Source organism: Leptosomus discolor, chromosome 1 (genome assembly GCF_034619465.1).
Source record: "Leptosomus discolor isolate bLepDis1 chromosome 1, bLepDis1.hap2, whole genome shotgun sequence".
Lineage (NCBI taxonomy): Eukaryota > Metazoa > Chordata > Aves > Leptosomiformes > Leptosomidae > Leptosomus > Leptosomus discolor.
The window spans coordinates 60,188,763-60,216,418 of NC_141391.1; the positions used below are offsets into that span (position 1 = coordinate 60,188,763).

The 27,656-nt window shown below is 38.4% G+C and overlaps 1 protein-coding gene across 1 annotated transcript in view; it reads left to right on the plus strand.

Annotated features, from left to right (window-relative positions):
- Positions 1–27,656, plus strand: part of PCCA (propionyl-CoA carboxylase subunit alpha) — a 300,632-nt gene that overhangs the window by 25,708 nt on the left and 247,268 nt on the right. The window contains exons 5-6 of the mRNA XM_086481594.1: positions 21,098–21,211; positions 22,721–22,774. Coding sequence (XP_086337720.1) covers positions 21,098–21,211; positions 22,721–22,774 — 168 coding nt within the window. The remainder of the gene's footprint in view (positions 1–21,097; positions 21,212–22,720; positions 22,775–27,656) is intronic.

Sequence of the window (27,656 nt, forward strand, 5' to 3'; positions counted from 1 at the left end):
AGGCTGTGACTTCTGCCACTAGGCCATGTTGTGGTGGATGTCTGGCACAGACCTGATTAAGAATAAGAAGCAGATGAAATCGGTTCTAGAAAACTGGAGGAAGCCTCATGGTTGCAGACCTTAGTACTCATGTGGGGTTTTAACCCTCCTGATATTTGCTGGAAAGACAGAGTGAAAGCAATTGAGGAGTCTTCTGGAATGTATAGAGGATGATTTCTTGACATAAATGATTGAGTTAACTAGAGGAGATGCTGTGTGGGAGCTCTTACAAAGAGACAATGGGTGAACTGGGATGTGAAGCCTGTGACCGTTCTGAAGTGTTGAGGTTTGTGTTCCCAAGAGGAGCAGGCAGAATTGCAACCCTGGACTTCAGGAGAGGAGGTTTTTGGCTGGTGCAAGGATTTGGCTGCCAGGATCTGATGGGAGACTGCTTTGGAAGTCACCAGAAGAGCTGGTTGATACTCAGGGATAGTCTTCTCCAAGAACATGAGCTGTCTGTTCTGACATGGAGAAGGCTGAGAAAGTGTGGCAGAAGCCTGCCTGGGCTGTACAGGGAGCTTGAGCAAAGTTGAAATGCGGAAAGCGAGTAAACAGCAGGTGAAGGCAGGGAGGGGTTACCCAGGAGAAAGTGTGCAGGGGCATAATTAAGCAAGCCAAAGTTCTGTTGGGATTGGCTGTATCTGTTGACTAAATACTGAAAGATGTGAAGGGGCAACAGGAAGCTTCTGTACGTCAGCAACGAAGGAAAAGGAAAATGCGGTCTCATTGGGCAAGGTATCTGATAATGGTATGGAAAAGCCTGAGATACGTAGTACCTACTTTGCTTTGGCCTTTATTGGAAAAGTACACTCCTAGACCTCTTAGGTCCGTGAGCCTAGTTTCAGTGCCAGATGAAGTGTAGCCCTGTTCACAGTAGGGAAAGATCTGGTGTAGGCCCACAGTTGAATGTGGCAGGTGCCCTGGTGACAGAGGATACAAAGAAGGCGGAGCTACTGAATGCCTTCTTTGCCCCTGTCTATACTGCTGGAGACTGTCCTCAGGAGCCCCAAACCCCTGAGGCCCCAGAGGAAGTCAGGATAAAGGAGGAGTTTGCCTTGGTTGATGAGGACTGGGTTAGGGATCAATTAAGCAAACTGGACATACATAAATCCATAGGCCCTGATGGGATGCACCTGCAGGTGCTGAGGGAGCTGGTGGAAGCCATTGCTAGACCACTCTCCATCATCTTTGGTAAGTCGTGGAGAACAGGAGAGGTGCCTGAGGACTGGAGGAAAGCCAATGTCACTCCAGTCTTCAAAAAGGGCAAGAAAGAGGACCTGAGTAACTGCAGACCAGTCAGCTTCACCCCCATCCCTGGAAAGGTGATGAAACAACTTATCCTTGGCACTGTCTCTAGGCATATCAAGGATAAGAGGGTCATTAGGAGCATCACCACAGCTTTACCAAGGGGAGGTCATGTTTGACCAACCTGATAGCGTTTTATGAAGACATAACCAGGTGGATAGATGATGGTAGTGCAGTGGGTGTGATTTATGTTGATTTCAGTAAAGCATTTGACACAGTCTCCCACAGCATCCTCACAGCTAAACTGAGGAAGTGTGGGTCTGGATGATTGGGTAGTGAGGTGAGGTGTGAATTGGTTGAAGGAAAGAAGTCAGAGAGTTGTGGTCAAGGGGACAGAGTCTATTGGAGGCCTGTGTGCAGTGGAGTCCCTTGGGGTCAGTACTGGGACCAATACTGGTCAATTCACCGATGACCTGGATGAGGGAACAGAGTGTGCTGTCAGCAGGTTTGCTGATGACACAAAACTGGGAGGAGTGGCTGACACACCAGAAGGCTGTGCTGCCATTCAGCGAGATCTGGACAGGCTGGAGAGCTGGGTGGGTAGAAATTTAATGAACTACAACAAGGGCAAGTGTAGAGTCTTGCATCTGGGAAAGAACAACCCCATGTTCCAGTACATCCTGGGGTGTATTAGAAGGGGTGTGGTCAGTAGGTCAAGAGAGGTTCTCTTCCTCCTCTACTCTGCCCTGATGAGACTGCAGCTGGAATAGTGTGTCCAGTTCTGGGCCCCTCAGTTCAAGAAGGACAGGGAACTGCTTGAAAGAGTCCAGCACAGAGCCACAAAGGTGATTAAGGGGGTGGAACATCTCCCTTATGATGAAAAGCTGAGGGAGCTGGGTCTCTTTAGCTTGGAGGAGACTGACAAGTGACCTCATTAATGTTTATAAATACATAAAGGATGAGTGTCAAGAGGATGGAGCCGGGCTCTTTTTGGTGATGTCCAATGGCAGGAAAAGGTGCAACAAGTGCAAGCTGGAGCATAGGAGGTTCCACGTTAACATAAGCAAAAACGTTTTCACTGTGAGGTGACAGAGCACTGGAACAGGCTGCCCAGAGAGGTTGTGGAGTCTCCTTCTCTGGAGATATTCAAAACCTGCCTGGACGTGTTCCTGTGTGACCTACTCTAGGTGGTCCTGCCTCTGGCAGGGGGGTTGGACTAGATGATCTTTTGAGGTCCTTTCCAACCACTAACATTCTGTGATTCTGTGGTGAGTATTATGTAAGTGAATTGGTTGTAGAAGACACTGTGGGATAGATGGGATGCATCTGAATTGAGGGAATGAGCTGATTTCACTGTAGGACTGTGCTCTCTCATCTTAGAAATGTCATTATTGTGGGAGGTTCCTGATGACTGGAGTGGGGTAACTGTTTCTTTGATCCAGAGTACTATAGAGAAATAATTAGAAAAATACAATGTGAATTTTTTGGGAAGTGATGTCTTGTTATATGAAGTATGAGAATATGACTTGAGAGTAATCAGTGTGAGTTTATTGTAGCAAACGATGTCTGGCTAGTCTGGTAGCCATCTTGATATGACCAGCTCCAAGGATAAAAAAAGAGCAGGGGATGTGAACTACCTTGGCTTTACCAGGGCTTTTACTGGTGTCCTGTAGTATCTTAGTAGCTGAATGTGTGAGGTAGTCAACCTACCTAAACTACAGAGTGAGTGAAAACAACCTCAATTATTGTTCACTTTTATTTTTTTTTTCTAAAAACTCACAGGGTGTAGGGATAACTGATTTTATGCAAGTAAAAGCAAAACAGACTAATTTGTATTACGTTGTCAAATGGGCAAATACACATAATTGGTCAATAGTCTTTGGCTATGCAATGTGAAAGAAAGAAGCTGTCTCTTTCACTGTTTATGACATCATATTTGATGAGAAAAGGAAGGCCTCTTCAGGGATAACTTGAATGCTTGTTACGACCTGTATCTTTTACCTGTGGTATTTTTTCTTTAAATTGCTTGTCACCCGTGGCTGAACTATCAGTTTTGGATTTGATGAAGCTTTTTTTCAGTGGGGATTTTGCTTGGCATGTACAGTTACCAAAATACTTATGCGATTCTGAGAAGGTAAAAAACAGGTAATAATGAGAGTATGTGTAAGTCTCCAGCTGTCTCTCAATGTCAATAAAAGTTGAATGTAAAATTGGAAGAATAATGTCCAGAAAGTTAAGTAAAAGCTCATATTTATGACCCTTTCCTATGTAATTTTGCTGATCTTGTGCTTAACATTTTTCAGTTTTGCATATGATGCTTTAGCTGTCTGAAAGCTCTTCAGATCAACTTTTGAATGATGGTTTTGTTCCAGCATGCACAACTGTTGTTCTTACTAACTCTTCTGGATACTACTGCTGGTTTGGTATTGGAACTGCCAATCTCCTAGAAATGCTTCTGAACCCAGGAAAAAGTTAATTTGCTGAGCCTGACTCGTGTTTGCCTTATTTTTGCTAACAGAACAAGTGTACTGTGTGGGGTGGCTGCTGGGGGCTGCATCTCCCTGCTGTTTTGTGGTGTGGTTTTTTTTTGTTTGTTTGTTTTTTTTCCCTGAACATAACAAAGGTAACAAAGGTGGTTGTATTGCTTGGTTTGTGCTCTGTGGAGGTGAGCAGCTGGTACTTTGAATGTGTTGGAGCCTAACAGGAATCCAGTCTTCAGCTTAAAAAGAGGGAGAAAAAAAAGCTGTGATAAAAAGTTTTAAATACTGTGAAGTTCCTCTAGCATTAGGACCTGACAGGCCTGGTGCAATGAAGGCTTGGTGTCTTACTAGGCTGCTCGCTTATGCTGTAAGAAAGGATCCCAAATGCCTTTGAATGTGGATGGCTTAGTACTGCTTGCTTGTATGTTTTTAGTGGCTGAAAACCTTGTGTATGTGGGAGGGAAGGGATAGTGGTTGAGGGAGTTGCCTTTGAGCACTGTCTCCTGATAAGGCCAGACCCCAGTGTCCTGAACCTTCCTTTTTGTAAAGGAGAATGAAATGCAGAATGGTTGGGCTTGGGCAGCCCCACTGATGCCACAGTGACCTGCTGCTGGGACTTGAGAAACCATAGCTGTCCCTTTGTTTCTTCCCTTACACTTTCAGCAAGGTACTGCTTTTGTTGCTCATAACTCTAAGACTCATTGAAACTTTGAACTGTTATGTATTTGCTTGTGGTGTTTACCTTGTTAAGCATAGCAAAATTTTCCAGAACATCTCTTGTACTTTTGGTTTGAGAAGCCATTTTTTAGTGCTGTATGTAATATTCAATAAATTCAGCAGCTGGTGATTCTTTATTCAGTAATAAAATGCTGAATTCAAAGCGCTGATTTTTCAAGATCATAGTACTGATATGGATTTTGCTATTGTATTATGTCATTTTAATGATAATGTTCTTTCATATCTTTTAGCTTTTGTTTTATACAAGAGTATGTAGAGGGTCTGTAGCTACCTTAAATATGTCACTGTCATCTGTAAATACAAAGTCATGAGTATAATGTGGGGTAGATTTTTAGCTGTATGAATGATTTTTTTTTGTAATAACTTGGATTTTAATAGTAAATTTGATTTTATTTTTCTTGCGATTACAAATTATACTTCAACTGTAACTGTATTTCTCATCTTGTTGCTGAATGTTTAGAAGAATTTTTAGAATTAGCCTTGAATATGGGTTAAATTGAGCCTGAAGTTTTGTCATGTGCTTCTTGTTCAGTGTCTGTGGAGCTCAGGACTGACAGATAAACTTGTAAGCTGTGAACTCTGCAGTAATGACACTTTTTGACAGCTGTTTCCCATTTACTTTTTTCTTTTCCTGTACAGGAAATACTGTAATTCTACTGCAAGTTAACTTCAGTAACTTACAAGAAAGATGTAGTTTTTATGTCTTAATGTGTCCAAATCGCTGTTTGCTGAATAGTAAAGTTTGTCTCTGTGCTCTCTCTGCAGAGAATTTTCCAACTTAGCTAACAAAAATGTGTGTGTGTTTCTTCTGTGTGAATTAGTTCTGGAAGCTAATTTATTAAATTAGGCTCATGAGATTCAAGAAGTGACACTGCTGTGTTAAAAGATTTTCTTTTTGTAAGGCAATTGTCATATCCCTAACAAAGAAATTTAAACAAAGTTTTTGATTTGAACGTATGCCTTTGTAAGGAAGTCTTCAACTGCTAGAATGTCATATATTTCCATCATCTGAACTAAAGCATACAATCAGTATCACAATTTTCTGCCCTCAGATTTCTGGGAGTAGAGCTAACATGTTCACTGTCACTGTAAATTCACTTTACAGGCATGCATGCCTATGTATTCTCTGCGCCAATATTCTTTCTGCAGAAGAAATTTGAATTGTATGACTTAAAGTGGTTAAGCCAAGTGGCCTTCTCAAGGTGCAAATAGTCAGATTATATGCTCTTTAAGAAATTAGAGGTGCAGTAAGTCTGGGATGAAGGCAGCTGTTTGTTCTTAAGTTAAAATGAAAACTTAACATGCATCGATGTGAATCATTGAATAACACTTTTAAAATTTGTAACTTTGAAGCTTGTTTGGAGTGATATTTTTTGGTCTGAGTTGTTTGCTTCCTTTCTGTCTGAAGTGCTCCACTTCTGTAAACTAAACCAGCAATTTTAGTTGTTTGTTCCCTCCTAGCAGCCCTTCTCTGAATCTAGGAAGGAAAGCACTGAGGTTGCATTCAGTGGAAAAAAAAAAAGTTCTCTGTTTTTGCTCATAATTTTGCTCTGCTTGATGTGCTAGAGATGATAGTTTGTTTTATTTTCAGACTTTTTGGTTCTTGAGGGGGAAAAATGCTTTGAGTTCTGTCGTCCAAGCATGTGGTGTTTAACCTTTCTGAGCCAAATTGTTGTAGAATCACTTAACCTATCATACTAAGTAAGATAAGGTTGGTAAGGTAAATTTGATAAGCCAAGCTTAATGTAAATTATGCCAAAGAGGTGAAGGGTGTTGGTCACAGACTTGGGAGTGAGAATACTGTGTGCATGTGTAGACTAGAAACTGGCTTTTGTTAGGGTAGGTATTTTGATGGGAAGCTTGTGAATAGCTCTTGGCTTTTGAGCTTCATTAGTGATCCACAGCTGCTCCGAAAGGTAGGTTTTGGGTAGTGTATGTCAGTTGTATAGTGCAGCCACACATAAATGACTTCATCCAGGATTTTTCATGGAGCTTTGCATTTCTTATATTTGCATTTACTTGTATTTTAGAACATGTCCTCTGAGTTTCTCCTTGGAAAATGTTACCATTATCTGAACAGGAGCCTGTAAGTTGCTGCCTGTCCTGTGTAACCCCACAGGAGAGTACTTTGAAATGGGACAAGGGTTTCATTGTGGGCCTATGCTCATATTTCAAAGAGTCTGGGGCAGTGGAGGTGCAGAAAGTGTGTGTGAGAGTTCCTGCCAAGTTTGGGCTCAGTCGTGTGGGCAGGCAGTGGCTGGATGCTGCACCAGCATGCCTGTAGCGGACCCATCCATACTTGCAAGAGAGTGCTGTGCTGCTCTGACTTGCATTGAGTGTTTAAAGTGTCTTCAGCCAGGAAAACGTGGTGGAGTGGTAGTGTGCTTTCTTCTTTTGCTGTCTGCTCTGTATCTGTTTCCATTGTGCTCTCAAGTTTTGGTCCTCAGTTTTGACTGTTTTTTCTTTTCCCTGGCAGTGACTAGGAGAACCACACATGGTTGTGTGGAATTCCCTCACTTTTTCCACATATTCTTTCAGTCTTGTTTTTTTTCTCATCTGTTCTATCAGTGATTGATCATATTGTTCAATGTATGGTGCATCATTGTGCAGGTTTACCAATGGTGAATGATCTACCTTGGGCAAGAAGATCGAGTGTGTAACAAACCTAGGAGATGGTAGTGAGTGTGGTTCCCTAAAGAACTCCTAGGTTCTGCACTAAGTAGCAATGGCACTTATCTGCTGGAGGCTGCTTTATGTGTGTAATTGGGTGGAGAGAGCTGGAGGGATGATCATAGTAATTTGGAAGTTGGGAAAAGAGGTGATCTTTTCTGAGAAAGCAGCTCTTACTAAGTTTTTATTTTACTTCTTGACCAATATTCCATGCCCCCCACATCCCCTGGCTATTTACCAAAGCATGAATGTTGCTTTTATGAATACCTGTTTTCTGTCACAGAAAAAGCAAACTTTGCTTCTGTTGATGAGTTTCAAAGATAGCAGTACTTCTTTTGGAGGTCTGAATGCATTTATATTGTTTCAGCAGGAAAGATACTTAAATCATGAAACTGAACTTCGAAACTTCTGATGGGTTTATTAATTTTCTTAAATTAATGAAACTTATCCTCCAGAAAAACTATATATTCCCCCCCACGCTTCAGCCCTCAAGATGAATTGCCTCGCTTGCAGCATGTCCTTTTCTGCCAGCCTATAAACACATGGTAAAATATATGAATATTTGACATTTACTGTGTTAAAACAAAAAGCCGACAAAATTCATGAAAATCTGAGAGCTGCGTCTTACCCAGGTGGCCTGCTGTTTGAAATATGACTCCTGGTGTGTATTGTACTCTTAGCCCTAGGATTCACTAATGAGATTGAGTGGTATCTTGCGTGAGCACTTCTGGATGATTGACAGTGAGGTGATGTGAATCATCATTTATCAGGATATTATCATGCCTACCCTTGATAATTTCTTCCTGCTGTCTGGGGAGGTGGTGAAGACAGATAGGACTTTGTGATGTCAAAGTAATTAGTGTGTGTTGGTTTCCAGCTGAACAAACTGGAAACTAATGATCAGGTAAATGAAGATGAAGTGCATTAGTGTAAGGATGAAGGTGCAAGGACCTTGGGGAAGAGCTTATCAAAATTTCATGGGGGTTATTTGAATATCTTACAATTTGTGCAGTTGCAAGCAATATTTAAAACTCCTAAAGGATACTTCTGCAACAGTCTATTTACATGTCCTTTGTTGATATCTCTTCTAGTGAGAGGGTCAACACTAGGGTTAAGGACATCAGACTCTGCTGTAAGGACTAGGAACTCTTTATGATTTTGAAAAAATCAGAGTAGTGAATTTCCAGCTAATAGCAGCAATTTTTAGTTAAATGATATTAAGGAATCCTACTGTACACTGAAAAGGTTGGGTTTTCCGGTCACTCCTCCCATTTTGAAGGGGGGAAATGACCATAATTTGGCTTCTATATATTTGACCCATGGCTGGCTCCTTTATATTCTTTAAATATTTTAATGTTGCTTGGTACATACGTAAATATCTTAAAATATACAGACATTGCAATATAATCTGTGATGCTGCAGCAGGGTTTTAAGAAGCAGGGTAGTTTCTTGGTGCAAGTTTTGAAAATTTTATGCATGGGTCATGACTGAAATATTTTTATAACCTGAAAAAAACTTTCGTGTAGGTGTCTACAGCTATGCCAGTGTTTCAGATGATGCTTAATGCACAGGACCAGCTGAATGTAATTGCCATACTGACAGCAAGTGATCTGTTTCTGTAGTTAATTTTATCACATGTGATTAGATATTGCTAATTGTAATTAACAGATTGAAAAGCTATCTATTTTATGTGCTTGCTTTTCAATTACTAAAATGGTGATTTACTCATTGTCATTTATCAGTAAACTTGTATTAATATGCCAGTCTCCCAGCCATCTCCGTAAGAATAACATACCTGTGACAGCGAAGTTTTATAATTAAAGCCTCATGGCAAAACTATTATTTTGGCTAATTTTTATGTACACAGCTTTCCTCTTTTTATTTCAGTTGCTGCTTTGGTGAAAGTGAGTGGGCTAGAATCCCTGGCAGGAATTTGTCCATATTAATATGGCTCATCAGAGACATTATATTTAATTGGAGAGCCTGTGGTATAGTCGCAGGAGGCTGAAGGGAATTATTTAGCATTAGCAATGGCTCGTCTGGGAGTTGTGCACTAATCAAGGAGCTTGTGTGTTAACTGTAGGGATGATGGGAGTTATGACGATTATGACATGTGAGCACATGTCTGTATGAGAACTGGACAGGCAATGAGTTAATCAAGAAATACATTAAATGGCTCCCATGCTGCTTCATTATTACTCTGTAGAGTGTCTGTCAGGTTGTATACTTTAGGAAAAACTAAAGTGTAATCTATTAAATAGATGTTTTTGCAGGTAAAGATAATGCCAGGTTTTTAACAAAGAACCTCTTTCCCCCCTCTCTTTTTGAAGGGAATATGTGCTTTTCAGTGCTCTGTTGAAAAAGAATGAGTAAATACTTAGTCTGAAAAATGCATTTAAACATGCGCCTCCAGTCTGCGCTTTCTATATTTTGTCAAATGTTTACTTTCGTAAATACAAATTATTTCACACTTTCAACAAGATTTTAAAAACATCTTTAAACTTTTACATAATTGCTTGTTAAAATATAAAATTTATTTTTAGTGTTAGCAACTTTAGCTTCAAGGAAATAGAAATACTGATCTCTTCTACCATCTGGATGCTCCAAACCTTGCAGAGAAAAAAACCAAACCCAACACCCCTGAACTGTAGTACATGAACTGTTTATAAGCCAGTTAGAGACATTCTGTGCCTGGCACGGTTAGAGGCATCCATTTCATATCCATCATGAAATTATCAGTTATGCTGGAAAAATCAATGTTTAGATGACATGGATCTAATGAACTGAGCTCACTTAAAGTTGCATAAACCCATAAACCAACTGAATTATATCTGTAGGCAAACTTATCTCAGAGCTACTGGACAGGTGAGCGTGTGCACTTTTCCTGCTGTTGTAAGCACTGCCAAATTTAAGAAAACTTTCTACCAAAGTGTAACCTTCGTGTATTAACTTAATTAAAGCAGTATCATGGCTAGTAGCCAAAGTGTTAACCTGTAGGAGGTTGTTACTGAAATCCATTATCTGTGGAGTCAGTATTAGTGGTCAGCAGCAACAGAAGTAAAACTGCAAGTAAGACCCTCCCTTGGGTGCTGTGAGCTCAGCAGGTTAAACTGTCAAAGCTTCTTAAAGGATGGATAGTTAAACCCCCTGGAGTTATAGGTAAACCAATCATTTGCTGTCAGCAGGAAATACGACTTTATTTAGCAGGTTGGAGGGGGGAAAAAAGCCGAACCTAAATGCTAACAGGAAAGAGGATTTGGAATGAACTGTTGTGTGAGTGTGTGTGCTGCTGTCTTATGTAGATTCCATGCAACTTTAAAAGACTTTTTTAATTCCAAGCTTTTTGAAAACAGGTATTTATTTATGTAGAACTTTACTCCAATGTCTTAAGAAGCTATACATAAGATTGAGCTAATTTAGTAAATCTGTGAATATCACCCATATTTTGAGGAATGCAGAATTTGTACCTTTTTTAAAAGTTGAAACAGTTGTCACCTTACAGAAAGAAGTTGTTTCTTTCCTTCAGTGTTGTGCGGGTGTTGCCTATATAGAATGCAACTATCTCTTTACCACACTAAATATATTTAACATTGACTAGGTGCACTATATTTAAGATCTAAATATGTATTTATTAGAAATTTTATGTATAGACCATAAATACTTGTGATAATGTAATTGAGCAAGTCTGATTGTGATACTTCCTATATTTTCTAGTTTTTATTTAGTCTTCAAAGGTGAAGATCAGGAGCATTTGACTTTATGCTTCTTAAATACTAGCCCCTCAAAAAGAGAATCCCAGAAGTGATATAGCTTGTTATAGAAGGGTGTGAGGTAGGTGTGGGAGAAGACCTGATGCTTTGCTGTAGTTTTGTTCTTGTGCTACAAGACTATGCTTAAACTTTTGGTGGGGGCAACTTTGTAGTGGCCTGTGAAGCATGCTCTTTTTTTACATCAAGGCCTGTTTTCTCAATACATGCATTGTTTTTAGACTAAATCTGCTTGATGTGCTGAAATAATATTGTTGTAAGATTAATGGGATACAGTAGACACTAAGCTTCTGCTTGCTGTCCTTGAGTTACCTTCAGATGGAAAAGTGTGTATCATAGGAAATCATCTGGGAGGTAGAAAACTTAGCAAGAACTAACAAAGCATAGTTTTAAAGAAATCTTGAGTATGCACATTAGTGGGATTTTCAAGGAAAAATGGTCTACTTTTTGTGAAAGTTACGTAATAAAGTGAATATTTAATAAGGTGTTTGTAAGTATTAAAAATTCCTCTTAAACATAATCTTATGCTGGGTATGATGGTAACTTTGAGGTTTCATGACTGAATTTTTGTGGTTTATTATAGGTACTGCTTTAGTACTTATCCTTAGTGGAAAAACCTCACTCACTGGGTACCCAAAAGTGGTTAAGGGAGGGTGTGTGTTCACATATATGTTTTCTGTGATACATATATATATAGCGTTGGCATAAGGAAAATTTCCTGTGTTTTGGAAAACCTGCACTGAAAGTTTCTCATCCTTGAGGTGTTCTGCGTTCACCCACAAACTTTTTTTTTGGGGAATTTACTTCTATGAATTATTTGCTGTTTTAGATCAGGTTTCGTATTATGTCTAAATTTCTCTGTGTAAAATATCTCTGAAATGACTGTTGGTGCTCCCCTGTCCCTTCTTATTCATTCACTTTGGTGGATCCAGAGATCATGTGGCTGGGAGGTGGTTTAGCTTGCTGATCTGACAGAAGGTTAATTTCCCCTCCCCTTAGATTACTTTTCCACTGGGTCTGTTCAGCTCATTGATCTGTCTCAGCAGCATTGTAATTGCTAGAGCTGAATGTGGAGGCAAGTTAGGGGTGGGATCATCCTTTGAGTGGCAACCTGTATTTGCATAAAGTGAGGCTTATTGTGAAACTTCATTCGTGACTCAATATGTGGTTTGTTTTGGACCAGAAGTTAGTCCACATTACGAAGAACTTAAGATACAGACCTTACAGTAAATTGCAGTTCTGATTTTTTTTTTTGTAGTGTTAGTTCTCCAGCTACTGCTCCAGAATATGTTGCCTTGAGCTGATGTCCATACTTCCCGTCTCAGCTTTCTTTTAAGTACTGTTGTGTAGTTGAAATGCCAGGTAGCTGTGAATTCACCTTGCTGTGGGCTGTTCTCTCAACTATGGAACTGGTTTCAGGGATCCTTGACTTTGCTACCGTCTTTGGATGCTGGAAGCAATTTCTGCAGTCCATCCATATGTAGGCAGGCAGATTTGGAGATTAGATGGGAACCTCATCAGAATGGTTGTGTGCTGTGTTGGCCATTTGAAAGAGGAACTCTTAATTAAGCTGAAAATTCTACATATGAGTGTGCTACCAGCACATACTATGTGTAGCTTTGTACTGTGGCAGAGTTTTAAGTTCTTTTTTCTGAATACTATTTGTCCTTCTGGGATATCTAGCTCAATTAAGAGCTAAACCTCTTCTGTATGAAGTTCTGTAGTTGCTACTCTTGCTGCCATGTGATACTGTTTTCTAGACCTGCCTAACTACTAGTTTTCCCATCTCCCACATGTCTTCTCCATTTAGAAAACAAAACAAAGAAAACATGCATCAAATGCATTCCATGGTGAGCTTGTTTTTGGGAGAGGCGGGGGGAAAAAGAAACAGCATGAGAAAGATCTGTCCTATTGCTTTGCAAATGCTCTTAGAAAGCTGAGATTCCATTAGGGAAATGTTGATGTGGATACAGATGTGTTTGAAATGCAGAGAGGCTACTAAAAACATTGTAGGTCACTACTATTTCAACATCACAAAGTTAATTCTTTTTCTAAAACACTTAAAGCTCAATCATACATGGCAAGGATGAAACTAGCATCCACACAGAGTATAGTAGACTGCTCTAAATATTAATTGCTTGACTCTTGGAACAGATGGAGACTCTTGCTTTGATAAACAGATTTATTAAATATCTTCCCAAGTTGTTAGCGTATGGTCTGAAGTAAAATTCTCACATTTCTCCTGGAGACTTGCTCTAATGTACTCCAAAGTAGCCTGCAGATATGAGTGCAGTTGCTAGCTTGCAGTCTGTTTCTTCATAGCACCCCCTAAATCAGCAAAGGTTGTTTTGAGTGGCTGTGCTGCCTCTTATCTTCACTTAGGTGAAGAAACTTGGTAGGTGCCCCATGACTGGAAGGAGATAAAGGGAATGCTTTTCCCTCAAGATTGTGAGAAGTGTTTTGCTATTGACACGAGTTGGAGTTGAAGAATGGGACATTGTGGTTTTTCCCTCCTGATTCCTCTGCCTCTGTTAATTCTGCAGTTCATCCAAAGGTAGATTAGTAAACGAGATAACTATTGATCTACCTTTTTCCACTTCTATTTTTTCAGTTATTCTACTAAAGAAAGATTGATTGTTCCTGGTTGATGCTGTCTAAAACACTTTGAAGGCTGTGATACAAACCAGTCATTTAATTCTGTTGAATTTTCAATAGCAAACGAATTAGTCTTATTGGCTATTAACTGTGACAGACTAGCGTGTTTTTTTCTGTTTTCTAGAGCTTTAAGCAGGTTTTCTTCTCAAAAAGAAAAGCTGCTTGAACTTGAAGTTAAGCAACCTTTTATTTGTACTTGTTGGTTATCTGCAGATAGACATGATAGGCTAAAGAAGTCTTGTTTTAAGAACAATTGAATTGTTCTGAATAGAAACCTGTAGTGAAAGCTTTCCTAGAAAAGATCCAAAAGAGACAAATATCATACCTTCTGTTTTCAGTGGCTGGCCAAAAAACCCCATGACTTTATTTCAGTCAACCTAATTATATGGTCTTCCCAACATTCAGCTACTTCAGGAACTGAAGTTTAGCCAGATCTGTGGTCTTGAGTTTGTATCAGGCACTAAGTTACTAGTTTCTGGTCTTTACTATTTTGGAGAATAAAACACAGTAAGCACTTGCAATAAAATTCTGATGGAGGAGCCTTCTTTCCTATCAGTATTCTAGAAGGTGCTTCACTGGGAAGTTATCTGCCAAATAATAAGCGTATAAGAAAACGCTTTAGGAGCCAAAACCATTCTGTAAATTCCTATCTGTAATGTCTTCAGGACCCTGGAGGCATTCCTTGCTTGGCCCAGGAAACAGAACTCAGTTTCAGTGTATCACTGCATGACAGCCTTAGCAGATCAGGCCTCTAGATACAATGGAGAGTCCTTCCCTGTTGATGAGGGTCTCTGTCAAGTAAAAATGTGTGTCTTTTCAGCAGCCAACAAGGTTCCAGAGCTTTTGTTCATAGGAGAGAGAATTTTGAGATTACTTTTTTTAAGGTTACAAAAATAAATTCATGTTTTATAAGTGGGAATGTGAACAGATGAAAATCTTTGTATGGGTTGAAAAGTGCATTCCCTTAGCCGTGGTTAGAAACGCAGTCTTCCTTGCCTGTGTTGGTGTTTCTCTTCTTTTCAGTACAGTTCAGTTCAAGCTGGATCCTTCCATGTTAATTTTAGTTGAGATATGTGGATTTTTGTGGCCACTAGTTAGTGAGGCTGTTTCTGTCTTCGAGTTTTGATGAGTTAGCAAACTGAAGGACAAGATGGGGAGTAAAGGAAGGGGTGCTAATTTTTTTTTTTTTCTTGGCTGGTATCTGCTAACCCAGGATCTAACCCTGCAGATGCTAATGGACGGGCTGTTTTGAGAGTCATTGTAGACTTGGAGAGGACTGTAAGTAAATACCCTTCACCAAACCAAATGTTTAAAGGCCACTGTAGAATAGTCTTACCTTAGTCCTCATGTAACTATTTGTGGGCCATCAACTTAAAAAAATAGAAGTTTTAAAGTAAGCTTGCGGAGAAATCTACTTATGCTGACTGTGTAGATTGACTTGTTTTTTTGCATAAATTTTTATTTAGATTTTTTTGAAATGCTGAGTAAAAATAAATGTGGAAAATATAGTATAGTTATGCTATTTATGGCCTTCCCAGTTCTGCTTCTTATGCGCTTTAGAAATGTTTCCATTATTTCATTTTAGGGTTAAATGCTTCAATTGTGTGGCAGTATTTCTTTGCAGATAGCACTTTAAAGGCTGTTTGAATACTGCACACTCACTATGTACACAGATTTATTGTATTATTGGTGCGTGTATTTTAGCGTGAAGCTGCTAAAGACACTTAGGTCAGATGAAAGATGTGTTTTTGGCAAAGCAGTAGACTTGAGCCTTTTTTTGCATCCATTTGATTTTTCTTTAATTCAAGACTGTTCAATGCCACAAGCTTTTTGTTCTGTTTTGTCTCTTTTGGCAGTGGTGCTGGCAAGATTGGAGGTGGTTGTTTTTTTTTTTTTGCTACCTTACAAAGGGTTTACTCATTAGCCCTATTTTATGGGTTGAGCTAATTGTGATTTGTCTTGCTGAGCGGTATTATGCAGTTTGGGCCAATTAAGTGAATCCACTTACACCAACGGATGTTGTTCCAATGTGTAATATTGATTTGAGCTATAAAAGGAGAATTACTTGTTTGATTAGATTTCTTTGTCTAAACAATGCTCTAGATCTTATCTAGTGTACCAAACAGAAGTGTTCTCTTCACTGAGGGTGTTTTGATTTCTGCTTAGATTTGATTAACACTGTATGTGTGGATATAACAGTTTCTCTCTATACAAATTCTGAAACAGTACAGAAGAATTTTGGGAGAAAAGTGTCTTGCAACTCACTATAACTGTCGCTGCTGCATGAATATCAACTTGTGTTGAGACCTGAGGATGTGTAGGGTGACCTGCTCTGAAAAACTGGGACACTGGGGAATCCCAGACACTTACCTCCTTGGAGATGGAGGAGTGGGGGGAGTGAGTGGGGGTGTGTGTGTATGTGTTAATTAGGCATTTACACTGAAGTAAATGGCATCTGTCACATGATAAACATCAGAAACTGCTGAAATATATAAAATCATCTGTGGAAACTATGCAGGTGATATTAAGCAGTCTGTTAGGAAACCCATGTAGATGTTTTGTGTGGGTTTGTTTTTTTGTTCCTCTGTTGGCTCTCATGACAAAGTCAGCCTTTGCTTTTTTTGGAATTAGTTGATGAGAATCACTATAAATCAAATTGGGGACAAAAGTACTTCTGTCTTGAATCAGATCCATAAGAAGGTAATAAACTCTGGAGTTGCCGAATAATTATAATGCTAGGGATCTGTAAATTACCTTAGTGTCTTTGACTGTTTTATAGATGGCATATGCACTGAAAAGAAGTGTTTTAGTTTTTTGCCTTAAAATAATTTTTCATACATTCTGTTTCCATATCAAGAAAACCTCTGTGTTTAAGTGCTGATGGACGTACATATGTAAATGTGACTTGTTTATAATACAGGTTTTACCTAACAATCTGCAGCAGCTGAATGACTCTCAGAGAAGGTTACCTTGATTCTACTGTGTTAAACAGAACATCTCTAGGAGTACAATGTCCATTTCGGGTAGGAAACTATTCATTTTGATATCTCAAAATTATTATTATTTAGGATACAGGTTTGATTAAGGGGATAATTCAGAGCATGGCTGGGCAAGAGACCATGCTGCTGTCAAATGAGTACATGTGCCACTCTCTAGGGTAGAGGAGAGCTAACATAATCCAGGTAATTTGGGTACTTAGTAGCTTTGATTCAGTGCAGTCCTTCTAAATCGGGTTGTCTCCTGCAAAGCAGATGGTGATTATTTTTGTGGTGCTTATATGCAAAATTTTGGGTTATGGACATGTTTCTGTTCTGGGATGTGATACCAAACCTGGTTTATAAATCCTTCTGACATACTGAAACGTAGTATAGAAGAAGGATCTCCAAAACCAATTGCTGCTGCTGTTATTGCCCCTTATTGCACTCTGCACCCCAGGAGCTGCTGTAGCCTGGAGTGGTGCTTGGAACCAGTCCAGGCCCAAAATGGCTGGCTAATCAGCCCTGATGGACTCCTCACTTCATGTGCCTATTTGCTCAAAATATGGTGAAGAAACACAAATCTGTTCCTGTGTAAAGATCTGGCAGGATTTACTGGTTTAGGTACCTTGCCACGAAGGTACCTAAATTAAGGTGGCTTCTGGACCTAACCTAGCTTTGGAAACAGGTGGCTGTTTTTGTCCAGTTCACTTCTGAAGAAAGAAGCATGTTGGACTTGAGCTAGTTTTTCTATTTGTGTGTGGTCATGAAGAATTGTACAATAAAATAATTGTTATACTTCAAATTGTGTCTGTTTGTACCTTAATTCAAAAGTGGTTACACTATCTAAGAGTATTTATTCTAGCGTTCTTCTGCTTGGACTCCTTGTTAAATCCAGAGTATTATTAGTCGCTTATTTGTCATAGATGCAGAGCTGAGGCGGCTGTGATGGGGTGGTTTGTGACTGATTTGGGTTTGGATTTGCAAAGGTGTAACAAAACCTATACAGGAATTTGGTTGACTGAATTTTGTCTGTAGCTTTTGAATTCGGTGGTGGTCCTGTAAAATGATGATTCAGTAGGTTTTGGTGAATCTCTTATTTCTGTGGTTGCTGCAATATTATTAGCCCTTACAAAGTATACTACTTAATATACAACTTCTATGGAAATTAAACTGCTTTTACAAAAATAAAGTCTGTCTTTTCACAATTTCTGGTAGTTTGTATTCTGTTAACATAACAGGTCCTTGTAGCTGCTTGAAATGTATCTTTTCAGGCACAGGTAGCCCAATATGATTAAAACTTGTAGTATAAACCATTAAACACTTTAAGGTTTGTCTACTCTTCCAGGCTTTGTTGTTATCCATTCATGCTTGAGATTGCAGGGTCAATTCTAATATTTATGAAGGAATTGCATTTATTCAGGAGCCTCCTGGGACTTGCCTCTTTGTTTTGTTGACAGTTCTGTAAACTAAAACAGAAAAGGGAGAAATTACACTTCTGAAGTTTTAACTGTAGTATGTTAGGGACAAGTTTTGAATACTTATGATTGTGTTATTTAAGTCAAGCACTTAAGCAACCCTTGAGTTTGAAAATAAGCCTATTTGAAACTTGTAGTGCTTGAGGAAAGGGAGTTGCTGAATTCTTTGAACTGTCTAGAAATACTGCATTATAAGTCAGTTTCTGCAGAAGAAAAAGTTTAGTGAATTGTTGTGTGAATTATGTGCCACTTAGTAGTAAGCTGAAAGCATCAGCTGTCATGAAGATTCAAATGATGGCTTTTGTTATAATACTTGCTACTAACTATGGTTAATGTAATCATGTTTCTATATACTGTACTGAAATTCTGTATGTTATGGTATTTGAAGTATTCTTAACGAACTAAAGTGCATTGTGAAAGAAACTAAATGCTTAGAGAGGGAGATTGCCATCATGAATTACTAAGAAGAAACAGATCTCTATTTCCAGATTATATGTGGACCAGTTTAATAATTTATAAAAATAGGTATGAGGAGGATCTGTACATTGAAGAGCTGTCACTGGAACCTGAAAATCTGGAAATTTTGAAGTAGTGAGAAGGAATGGAGACCTCTTTCTTGTCCTTGAGGGATTTACTTGGTGCTCTGTGTCAGTGTATCAGGTAACATAAATATCATATGGCTATTGTTTTGCTGTTTTGTAGTATCCATGTGTGGTGTATTAGGATGTATGTGAGGCTGAACTGGCACTTGAACTAGAGAAGGCACTAAACTTGCAGTAAGGCAAACAAGGAGAAATGGATTTTCCAGAATACAGGGGACTGTGGGAAGAGAAGAATTAAAACTCCAAAGAGTTGAAGTTAACAATGAAACGTTTCACAAGGGTGGAGAAAATGGTGGTGGTGGGGGGAAGTGCACAAGACTGCTTATGTGTATAAAATCAGTGGTTTTGCAGTATCTTTTATGGCTACTTCTGGTACTAGTAGGACTGTTGGGGTCTCAGTGTGAGAAGTGTGTGGCATTTTTCTCTTGATACCAAAAATTAGATAACCTATATTAAGTTAGCTATTTTTGATAAGGAAGCTTTTGGTTTTGTAAAATGTACATGCTTAACTATGTTTGAGCTTGAATAACTTTGTTTAGATATGTAAACCACCATGTTGGAATTCAGAACAACAACTTTAAGCATATAAATTGATCATGCAGATAAAGGTATCTAAGGGCCATGCTGTTTCTTGTACTTAGTGCTCCAGGAAGGATGACAGACAGGCTAATCTTGATAGCATTTGATCAAAATAGATTACTGACTTAAGTTGCTGAGGTGTAGCTACTAAAAAGCATTACAATCATGCTGCATGATTGTCTGTGCTAGTGCTTATTTCTTTTTGGTTTTGCTTTTTTTTTAATGTGAGCCTAATGCTGTAGCGGTAAAATAACTGTTAGGACTTTACAGAAGCCGTAATTCAAATGTGAAAGGTGTGGTGATTGCAGGAGGTTATGTGAACTCCCATATACTCCAGTATACAGAAAATTCAGAAGCTATTTAAGAGTTGGCCTCAGAAAGAAACTTGGAATTAGGTGGCAAGTTAATGTTCCTCCCTGGTGATACGATTAACGTTTGCAAAGTTCAGAAAAATGTCGGTAAAAATGAAGAAAAAAATAAAATACTTAATGACTTCTGTGCTTGTTATACATGTCTGTTACACTTACCTGAATATTTGTTTCTCATTGTATTATTCAAAATATTGTTTGACTACTGCTTGTCACTGTTTCTAGGTGATTTTTTTTCTGGCCTTGTTTCTTCTGAATGACCGAATAGTATATGTGGAGTACATTACATCTAACCTTAGATTATCATACTTGACGGCCTTCGTGTTACTTGCAAATAAAATTCCTTTTCACAAAGAACAAAATTCCATGTTCTTAAAAAATACTTGAAATTTCACATATGTGAATACTTATTTTTTTAAAACACCCTTTTTAAACAATGTATTCTCAGTTTTGAATGCTGAAGATATTAAAATACTTCGTAAAAATAACTTCTAAATTGGTAAGCATTAGAAATGTCAAACTCTGTATTAGCTGTATGTCAGAAAGATTTGTTTATACAATCTTACACAGTTTAAGCAATTGCACGCTTTCTTAAATACATACTGAAAGGGAGCTTACAAAAGGAGAGCAGAATGAGGAAAACCTGTTTTGTTTCTTGGGTCTGTATCTTAAATGAAAAGTATTCTGAACTCTGAAAACATGTTGAAGACCAATCTAATTAAACTTCTGTAACTTTTTGTTCAAGGTAAGCATGCATATGAGTTGTAAGAGCAGACTTCTAAATTCATATCTGACTTCTAACTTGAAACCTAGCTATTTTGTTACTCCTGGTAAAATGTTGAAAGTGTTTGTCCCTTTTGTGTAGTTCAGATTTGACTAAAAAGTGTTTGGCAAATGCATATAAATGAGGATACAATGGATTAGGAATCAAACATGAGCCTGCTTAAATAATTCTCAAGCTTTTCTAGTTCATGTGTAGTGATATTGAACTCTTTAGTCATAGGCTTTAATTTGTGCATGGTGCTGACCTGATGCTGTGCAGGGACACTCACTGCATCCCTTCATTCAATTCACTCTAATTATCCCCAACTTCCTGGGGAGCCTGCTTAGAACTGGTCATGAATGTTTGTTATTAAGTATTAAGATATTAGACTACCCTGGTTACATGTAACAAAGTAGTTTTTAGTCTGAATTTACATATAGATGATCAGTATAGGAAGCTGAAATTGTATTTGTCGTGATTTTATTTAATCAAATTCAAAATAATATATTGGAATAATAAAACATTTTGACAGTGACTTAAGCTCAGAGTTAAATGAAATGAGGTTTAATGTTATTGTGTGAGTTCTTGTATGTCAATGTTGGTAACTTCAGTGTGTGTTTTAGAGTGGTTATAGTATGTAAATTATCTTTGAAACAATCAGATTTGTGTGCATATTTCAGGGTGATGGTAATTATTTTTGCTGGGAGCATCTGTTAATGCAGAATATTGCCTCTTCAGGTTCATGTGAAAATGGCGGACGAAGCTGTCTGTGTTGGCCCAGCTCCCACCAGCAAAAGCTACCTCAACATGGATGCCATCATGGAAGTCATTAAGAAAACCAGGGCCCAAGCTGTGAGTCTGAATGAGTCTATCTGCTGCAGCTGTTTCATATATAGAAAGCAGAAAAGCCAGAGTTTGTATTTTTTTTTAAAGGTGTGGGGGGGGAAGTGATTGAATATGCTATTGCAGTTAGTTCATGTCACATGAGTTAAATGTGTCTGAAATCGCTACTGGAAATCAAAGGCTTTGTAGCATCTGGCAGCACTGGTCGCTGATCCTGCAGGTGGCTGCTGGATTCAGCTTTCACACCAGGGAGCAGCTTCAGTTCATTTCCAAATTTGCTGGGGGAAAAAAAAAAAATCCCAATTAGTTTTGAGCACTAACCCTTTATATGCCATAATGGCTTTTTTGAACGTTTTACAAAGTGTGTTCAAAAAGGCTTGGTTTCCATCGCTTTCTAAATTACATAAATGTTATTTGCAGGAAGGCAAGGTAAATGATGCATCCCATAATTATCTTTGTTTCAGAATGTTTACAAAATGCACGTTAGCTTCTATGTGTAAATGTGGGCTATTCTGCCTTTCTCCCTATAAATTGTTCAGAAATTTAAAGCTTAACAGGAATCGGTTGGAAAAACTAATGTGTAGTCATGTTCACATGCATGATGTTCTTTGTTCTGTCAGTGAAATAAATGTATTATTCAGAGCTACTGTACACAGAGTATTTATTAAAATAAAATTTGGTGGGTGTATATAAGCAGCACTAATTACCCTGGAACAGTCTGTGTCAGCATTGTAATTTCTTTCAAAGATGATTTGGTATAGTGCTTTCAGGGGCCAAAAACTTTCTTACAAAGAAAAAACTGTTTCCTTCCCTCTGAGTTTCTGAATCTGGATCCCAGTTATTTTGGCTCTTTAAAAGAGGGGAATAAAATGGCTTATGCTTTGTCTGTCAGGGTATATTGGATCAAGAATCATATGAGAATTGTGAAAAATGAAATGAGAACTTTCTCGCACTCCTCTCAAGTAATTATGCTGGGTGTATATTGGGGTGTGAATAGCAAGCTAGGCACATAAGGATGCATGGCTTAGACTAATGAGACAGTAAACTATGTTTTCCAGCAAGGGTCGCTAGAGGTAGGAGGCTTATGACTATGGACCTTAAGACCACTGTTGTGATCAGTGCTAGAAATATTTTGGGATGAGCACTTTATAGTGGTTACTGAGAAGAGTGTGGATGAGCATATATATGGGAAGTCTGCAAGGAGATAGATGTGGCAAAATGGAGTTAAAAAGAGCAGAAGGCAAAACACCAAAGGGAGTGTGTCCATTGCTCTGCAAACAGCACCTTTCTCCCTAGTTAAATAAGGAATGTTTGTTTTCGAAATGGCAGTTCGACCAGTGAGTCTTTACAGCTTGACATAGGACAGATAAATCAGTGTGTTAAGACAGTTTCTTAAGGTATTCAACTAATCTAAATGCTTAGTGGTCTATTTTGCCTTCCCCAGTATTTGAAAAGGTGCTAGCAAATTTGGTGTCTGGCTTCAGAACTCAAATCGGCTTGAAATTTTTTTTTTTCAAGGTACACCCAGGATACGGATTTCTTTCAGAAAATAAAGAATTTGCTAGACGTTTGGTAAGTCATTTCTGTTTTTGTTGGGCTGTGAATGATGCACTAGGTGGCATATATTATTTCTAAGGTATCTGAGGAATGGAAACAATATACCGATTCGAGGCAGATCTAAAAGATACCTGAAGATAGGAGACTTCAGCATGCTTTCTCTGTGTGTGTGGATTTCTTGCATTTTGAAGATGTAATTGCAGCCTGTGTTTTCTTTTGGAAAAAGGGGAGGTGCCTGTTTGTTAGAACTTTACCAAGGATGTAAGAACCTCTTGGCATTTTCACTTGTGCTTGTACTGTTTATAAGGCTGCTCTGTAAAACTGGGTCACTGAGATGATCTAGGTTAAAAGGATCTGTTTTTAAGTGATCATTTTGGTGATTCATAGCACAGCTGGTGAACAGCTGTATCAGCAGCCCTGAGAAGGTGCTGAACTGCACTTTCAGGATGGGAATAGAAAGCTGTTTAAAAACTGGCTTCTCTGCTGGTGGTCATGTGTTGTGGAGCTGCATTCTCTGAAAGGACCAAAGAGAGAGTCAAGAAGGTGCTGTTTTCGCTTCATGTCTGAATTTATAAAAAATATTTGTAACCTCTTTACTTCAGCGGGGCTTTTTCTATATCACAGAAACTGATATACTGCCTTTCTACTGCTTTTATTTTTTTCCCAGAACTTTCATGAGCAGCTTATAAATTTTAGCAGTGCTAGGAAAGTTACATGCACAGTGTTTGAGCAGAGTCCTGAGTGGATGCTGTATGTGTAGTCACTGAAGGTCATGTGTGGCTGTTGGTTTCACTGAGAATAAGGACAAGCATGTGTTATGTTGAAATATCCAGTAAAAAGCTGTTGCAGCTACCAACTTTGTTATGCAGTCAGTGAACCATATAGCTGAAAAATCTTTTTTTTTTTTTTTTTTTTTACAAGCAGTAAGACAAATTGTGTTGCTGGTTTTGAGATGATTTTGTACCTTTTTGATTCACGGTAAAAAACACAGATGAGGAGTGTAATTCTATAAAATGATAGCTCTTTTGTTCTTAGCATTTGTGGAATAGCACTTCTTTCCACATCTTTTCCTTGACTATGTCCCTTTTGGGTTGAGTTCTAATTGTAATGAGAGACCCTTACTATTTAGTTGGTTATTTGGAGTTACAGAATACCACCTGCTCACTAAGGAGACTATTTGGGAATGAAAACTCAACTTTTTATGCTTAACAGTTGCTGTGCTTTTGTAAAAGCTCCAAGATAAAAACAAGTGCAGGTTGTGTGTGATGCTGGATGCATCCTGCTGGTTGCTGGGTGGTGGTGATGTTAAAGTTGAAAGGAATTCTAAACACTTGGTGTTTGCCAGGATTTGCCAAATCTGGAGTAATCTCTTACAGGTTATTTTCCTGCAGTTTAGCAGCTTGCTTTTATCACTGTTCTGCTTCATGTACCAGAGCCTCTCTTTAGAGGGAAGATTTCTGGCTTAATTTATAACAAACTGTGTTCCCACTGGATTAAACAAGCAGGATAACTGGCTTTAGTTGGCAGTTCCTGTTTTTAATAACAACAAAAAAAAAAATGAAACAGGAGTGCTTGCTCGTGCTATTTTGCTGCCAAACTTTGAAATTTGATAGTTACTACTCTAAATTGGGCACATTTCCTAGTAATCTGGTTATTATTTGGTGATATAAATTACCATATTGATGATGTGACAATCAAATGCTTTTTTGGGAGGATTAAGCAGAAGTGGAGGAAATACAAACATTCCTTTAGATCCTCTCCCGCTTCCTATTTCTCATCTTTTCACTCAAATCCTTGGAACAGTGAATTCCTGAAATAAATGGTGAATAGAACCCCCTAGTTTGGGTTCATGCTACAGTCTCAGAATAGCTTTTAATTATGTTTCAGGAACCTGGTGTGTTCTGTCTTCTAAAAATATAATAAAACAAGGTAGTTCTACTTTGCTTTCTGAAATGCACTGAAGTCTCAGTTAAGACATAATCGTGCTTCCCTTCATGTCAGTGGCTCTAGAATATCAAACCCCTAGTGAGAATTGGTGAAACAATCTGTCTTTTTATTACTGAAGGCTGCTTACTTTTTTTCAAGACACCCTGATTAATATATTTAGGAGGAAAACTTGCCTGCTCTTTCTCTTGATTATTAAAGCCTGTAACAAATGTTACAAAACTGTTGTGAAGTTGCCAAAGATGTGTTTCTGTTCTCTTTTCTTTTTCCCTATCCTTTTCTTTGCATGTACACGATGTTGTTCTTTTGCGCTGAAAGTAGTGATGAAAGTTGTGAAACCTGGGCTTATTTCCTGATGTGCATCTGTACTTTTAAGACAAACTATCTAGATTTGGAAACTGAGAAATACACTAAACTTTCTAAACTTGCCAATCTGTCTGTAAGAGCGGTAATGAGCTCAAAGCAAAGCTTTGTCTTTAATTAACACATGGAGGGTCAGTTCACATGTAATCCCACTGTGCGTGATGTGAACAAAAGCATGTCTTTTTGTTCATTATTGCCTAAATGATTCATGGAATAGCCCACAGCTATAGACTGTCCTTGTGAAGAATTTTATGGATACATTTGGAGTACTGAAAATTACTAGTCTTTATTTTTTTTTTTCTTCTTTAGAAACATAATTTTGTTCTCTCTTAGAATGGGCAAAAGCACAAGTAAGTGATCTGCTGTTTCCAAAACAGTATTTCCAAAAAAGCAATCAGTGGGTGGATATCTGGCATGTTGTTCATTATGATGCAATAAAAAAGTTGGTGCATTCAGTCCCCTGTTCATGTGTATCTATTCTGATTGCTATTGATGTCTGGCAGAGAAGGGGTCCATGGCATTTATATGAAGCGAGTCGGTCAAAGATTTCTTAAACCCTAAGGTCAGTTTCTTAGATTGGTATTTTAATATTAAATCTTCTGAAAAACTTTTAAGGTAATGCTGATAATGTTAATTATGTAGAATAACAGAATATGGGTTTGCAAGTGAATGTAGTTCTTTAGAATCTTACTTTGCATTCTAATTTTCATTCAGAAATTTGAGTTATCCAACTTGGAACTGTTGCAGTGCTTTATAAAAATGATCTGTACACTTGTAAAATTCAGTGCATAAGTTGTTACTTGTGGTTTATGGATACAAATATATTTGTGTGCTATGGCTGCTAGCAGTTTGCCTCCTTCAAGGAACAATTCCATAATAATATTAAGTATTGACATAAATCTAATGGTGCAGTTAAAAATCTATTGCCATATTGGGAAAAAATGCTAGTATCTTTTGCCAGATGCTATGCAGAGGTACAAGAACAATTTTTTCCTTCATGTTTTAGAAGAATTTGCTGGTGACATCTGTTATTTAGGTTAACTTGCTTAATGTTTCCCATTATATAAAATCAATGCAAACCTTTTTGGAGAAGCTCTATCACCTCTACTGTTTGTAGCAGGCCTTTGAAATTTGTTAGGGAGAAAGCCCCGAGATTAAGATGAGCCTTTTTGTTGGCCTATTGTTGAAAGGTACACTTTTCTGAAACTGCCATTTTCCTTTCCTTGCTTGCCAGGGCAGCTGTTGTGGTGGGAGGTGGGAGTGCTGAGTCAGGTCTCTTTGTGTCAAATACTTTGGGGTTGGCCAATGGTCCCAGTGACTATTTCCTTCTTTTCATACCTGGGTGAAGAAGGGAATGGGGGAGAGAAGAGTGAGAAAGCAAGCGTGCGACTGGGTTGCACAGTCATTATTCCAGAGTCAGCATTTCTTCCTGTGGTCTAGCTGGTGTTAGAAGCAAGTAAGAGTCTTACTTCTGTAGCTGAGGTTGTCTGTGTTCTTGCTTCCTGATAATGGTTAGAAGCTTAACCTTGATGCATGGTGACTTGGTGTTGCAGTTGCTCATAATGGGATCACTTTTCCCCTTTTTAATTAAAAGAAACACAAATGAACTTCCCCCTATGCCACAGAAGTTCCTTAGGAAGTTACTGTTTAAAAAAAAAAAATCAGCTACATGAACACTATTCCTTTGCAGAGTCTTGTATGAAAAATACCAGTTTGCAGGATTTATTTTCAGTGTATTTTGGTCTCTTCTATGTCTGCATATGATAGAGTTCCTACTTTCATGGGTGGTGCATTGTGTGTATTTTCCCCAAGAAACCTATGGAATTTGTGCTTAAATAAACTCGAAATGATAAAGAGTTAAGGTAACAAATGCAACCTTTATCTGGAATATCCTTTTGAATGCAGCCTTGACAATGCTATCCTGACCCTCTGTTCCTTGAAGCAAAAAAAGCCAGCCACTACCCTCTGCCAAAACCTCTTCCTTGCAATAGAAACCATAACCATGGTGGGACAAAGGGATTCAATTTTGGAATAAGATATGGACTTTCTGGGGTTCCTGGTAGAAACTGGTTTTGTACATCTTTTGTGCCCTTTTAGCAACTACTCTTTGGCATGACTAGGGGGAGAACAAAGCAGCCAGTACTATTTCTCATTACCTTTGAAGCTAGATTAACATTCTTGGTGGAATTAAAAAAACCCAACAATGTGTATGGAAATGGTTGATCACATGTTTGTAAATGGCTGTTAAGTTTGAGATAGAAAAGGTAAAATAAAGAAGAATATATGTCCCCTTCTGTAAGGGTACACGTCTGACCTGTGAAGAACTTTGTGTGGGTGGATCCATAGCCCTATGCACAGCTAATTATGGGATTGTCACCTTTTAAAATGTAAACTCTTAATGGCAGCAGTTTCCTTCACAGTTTTGTTATTTGTAAGCAAATTGTGAAGTTCCTTCATCATGATTCAATGGACATTACATTTCTGAGAAGCATTTGGTATGATTCTCATGCTGTTCCCACCTGGCAATTCACATGACAGCTTAGCATTTGTGCTTTCCAAATTGCAAAGTGAAAAGAGGCAGCTTTGCAAG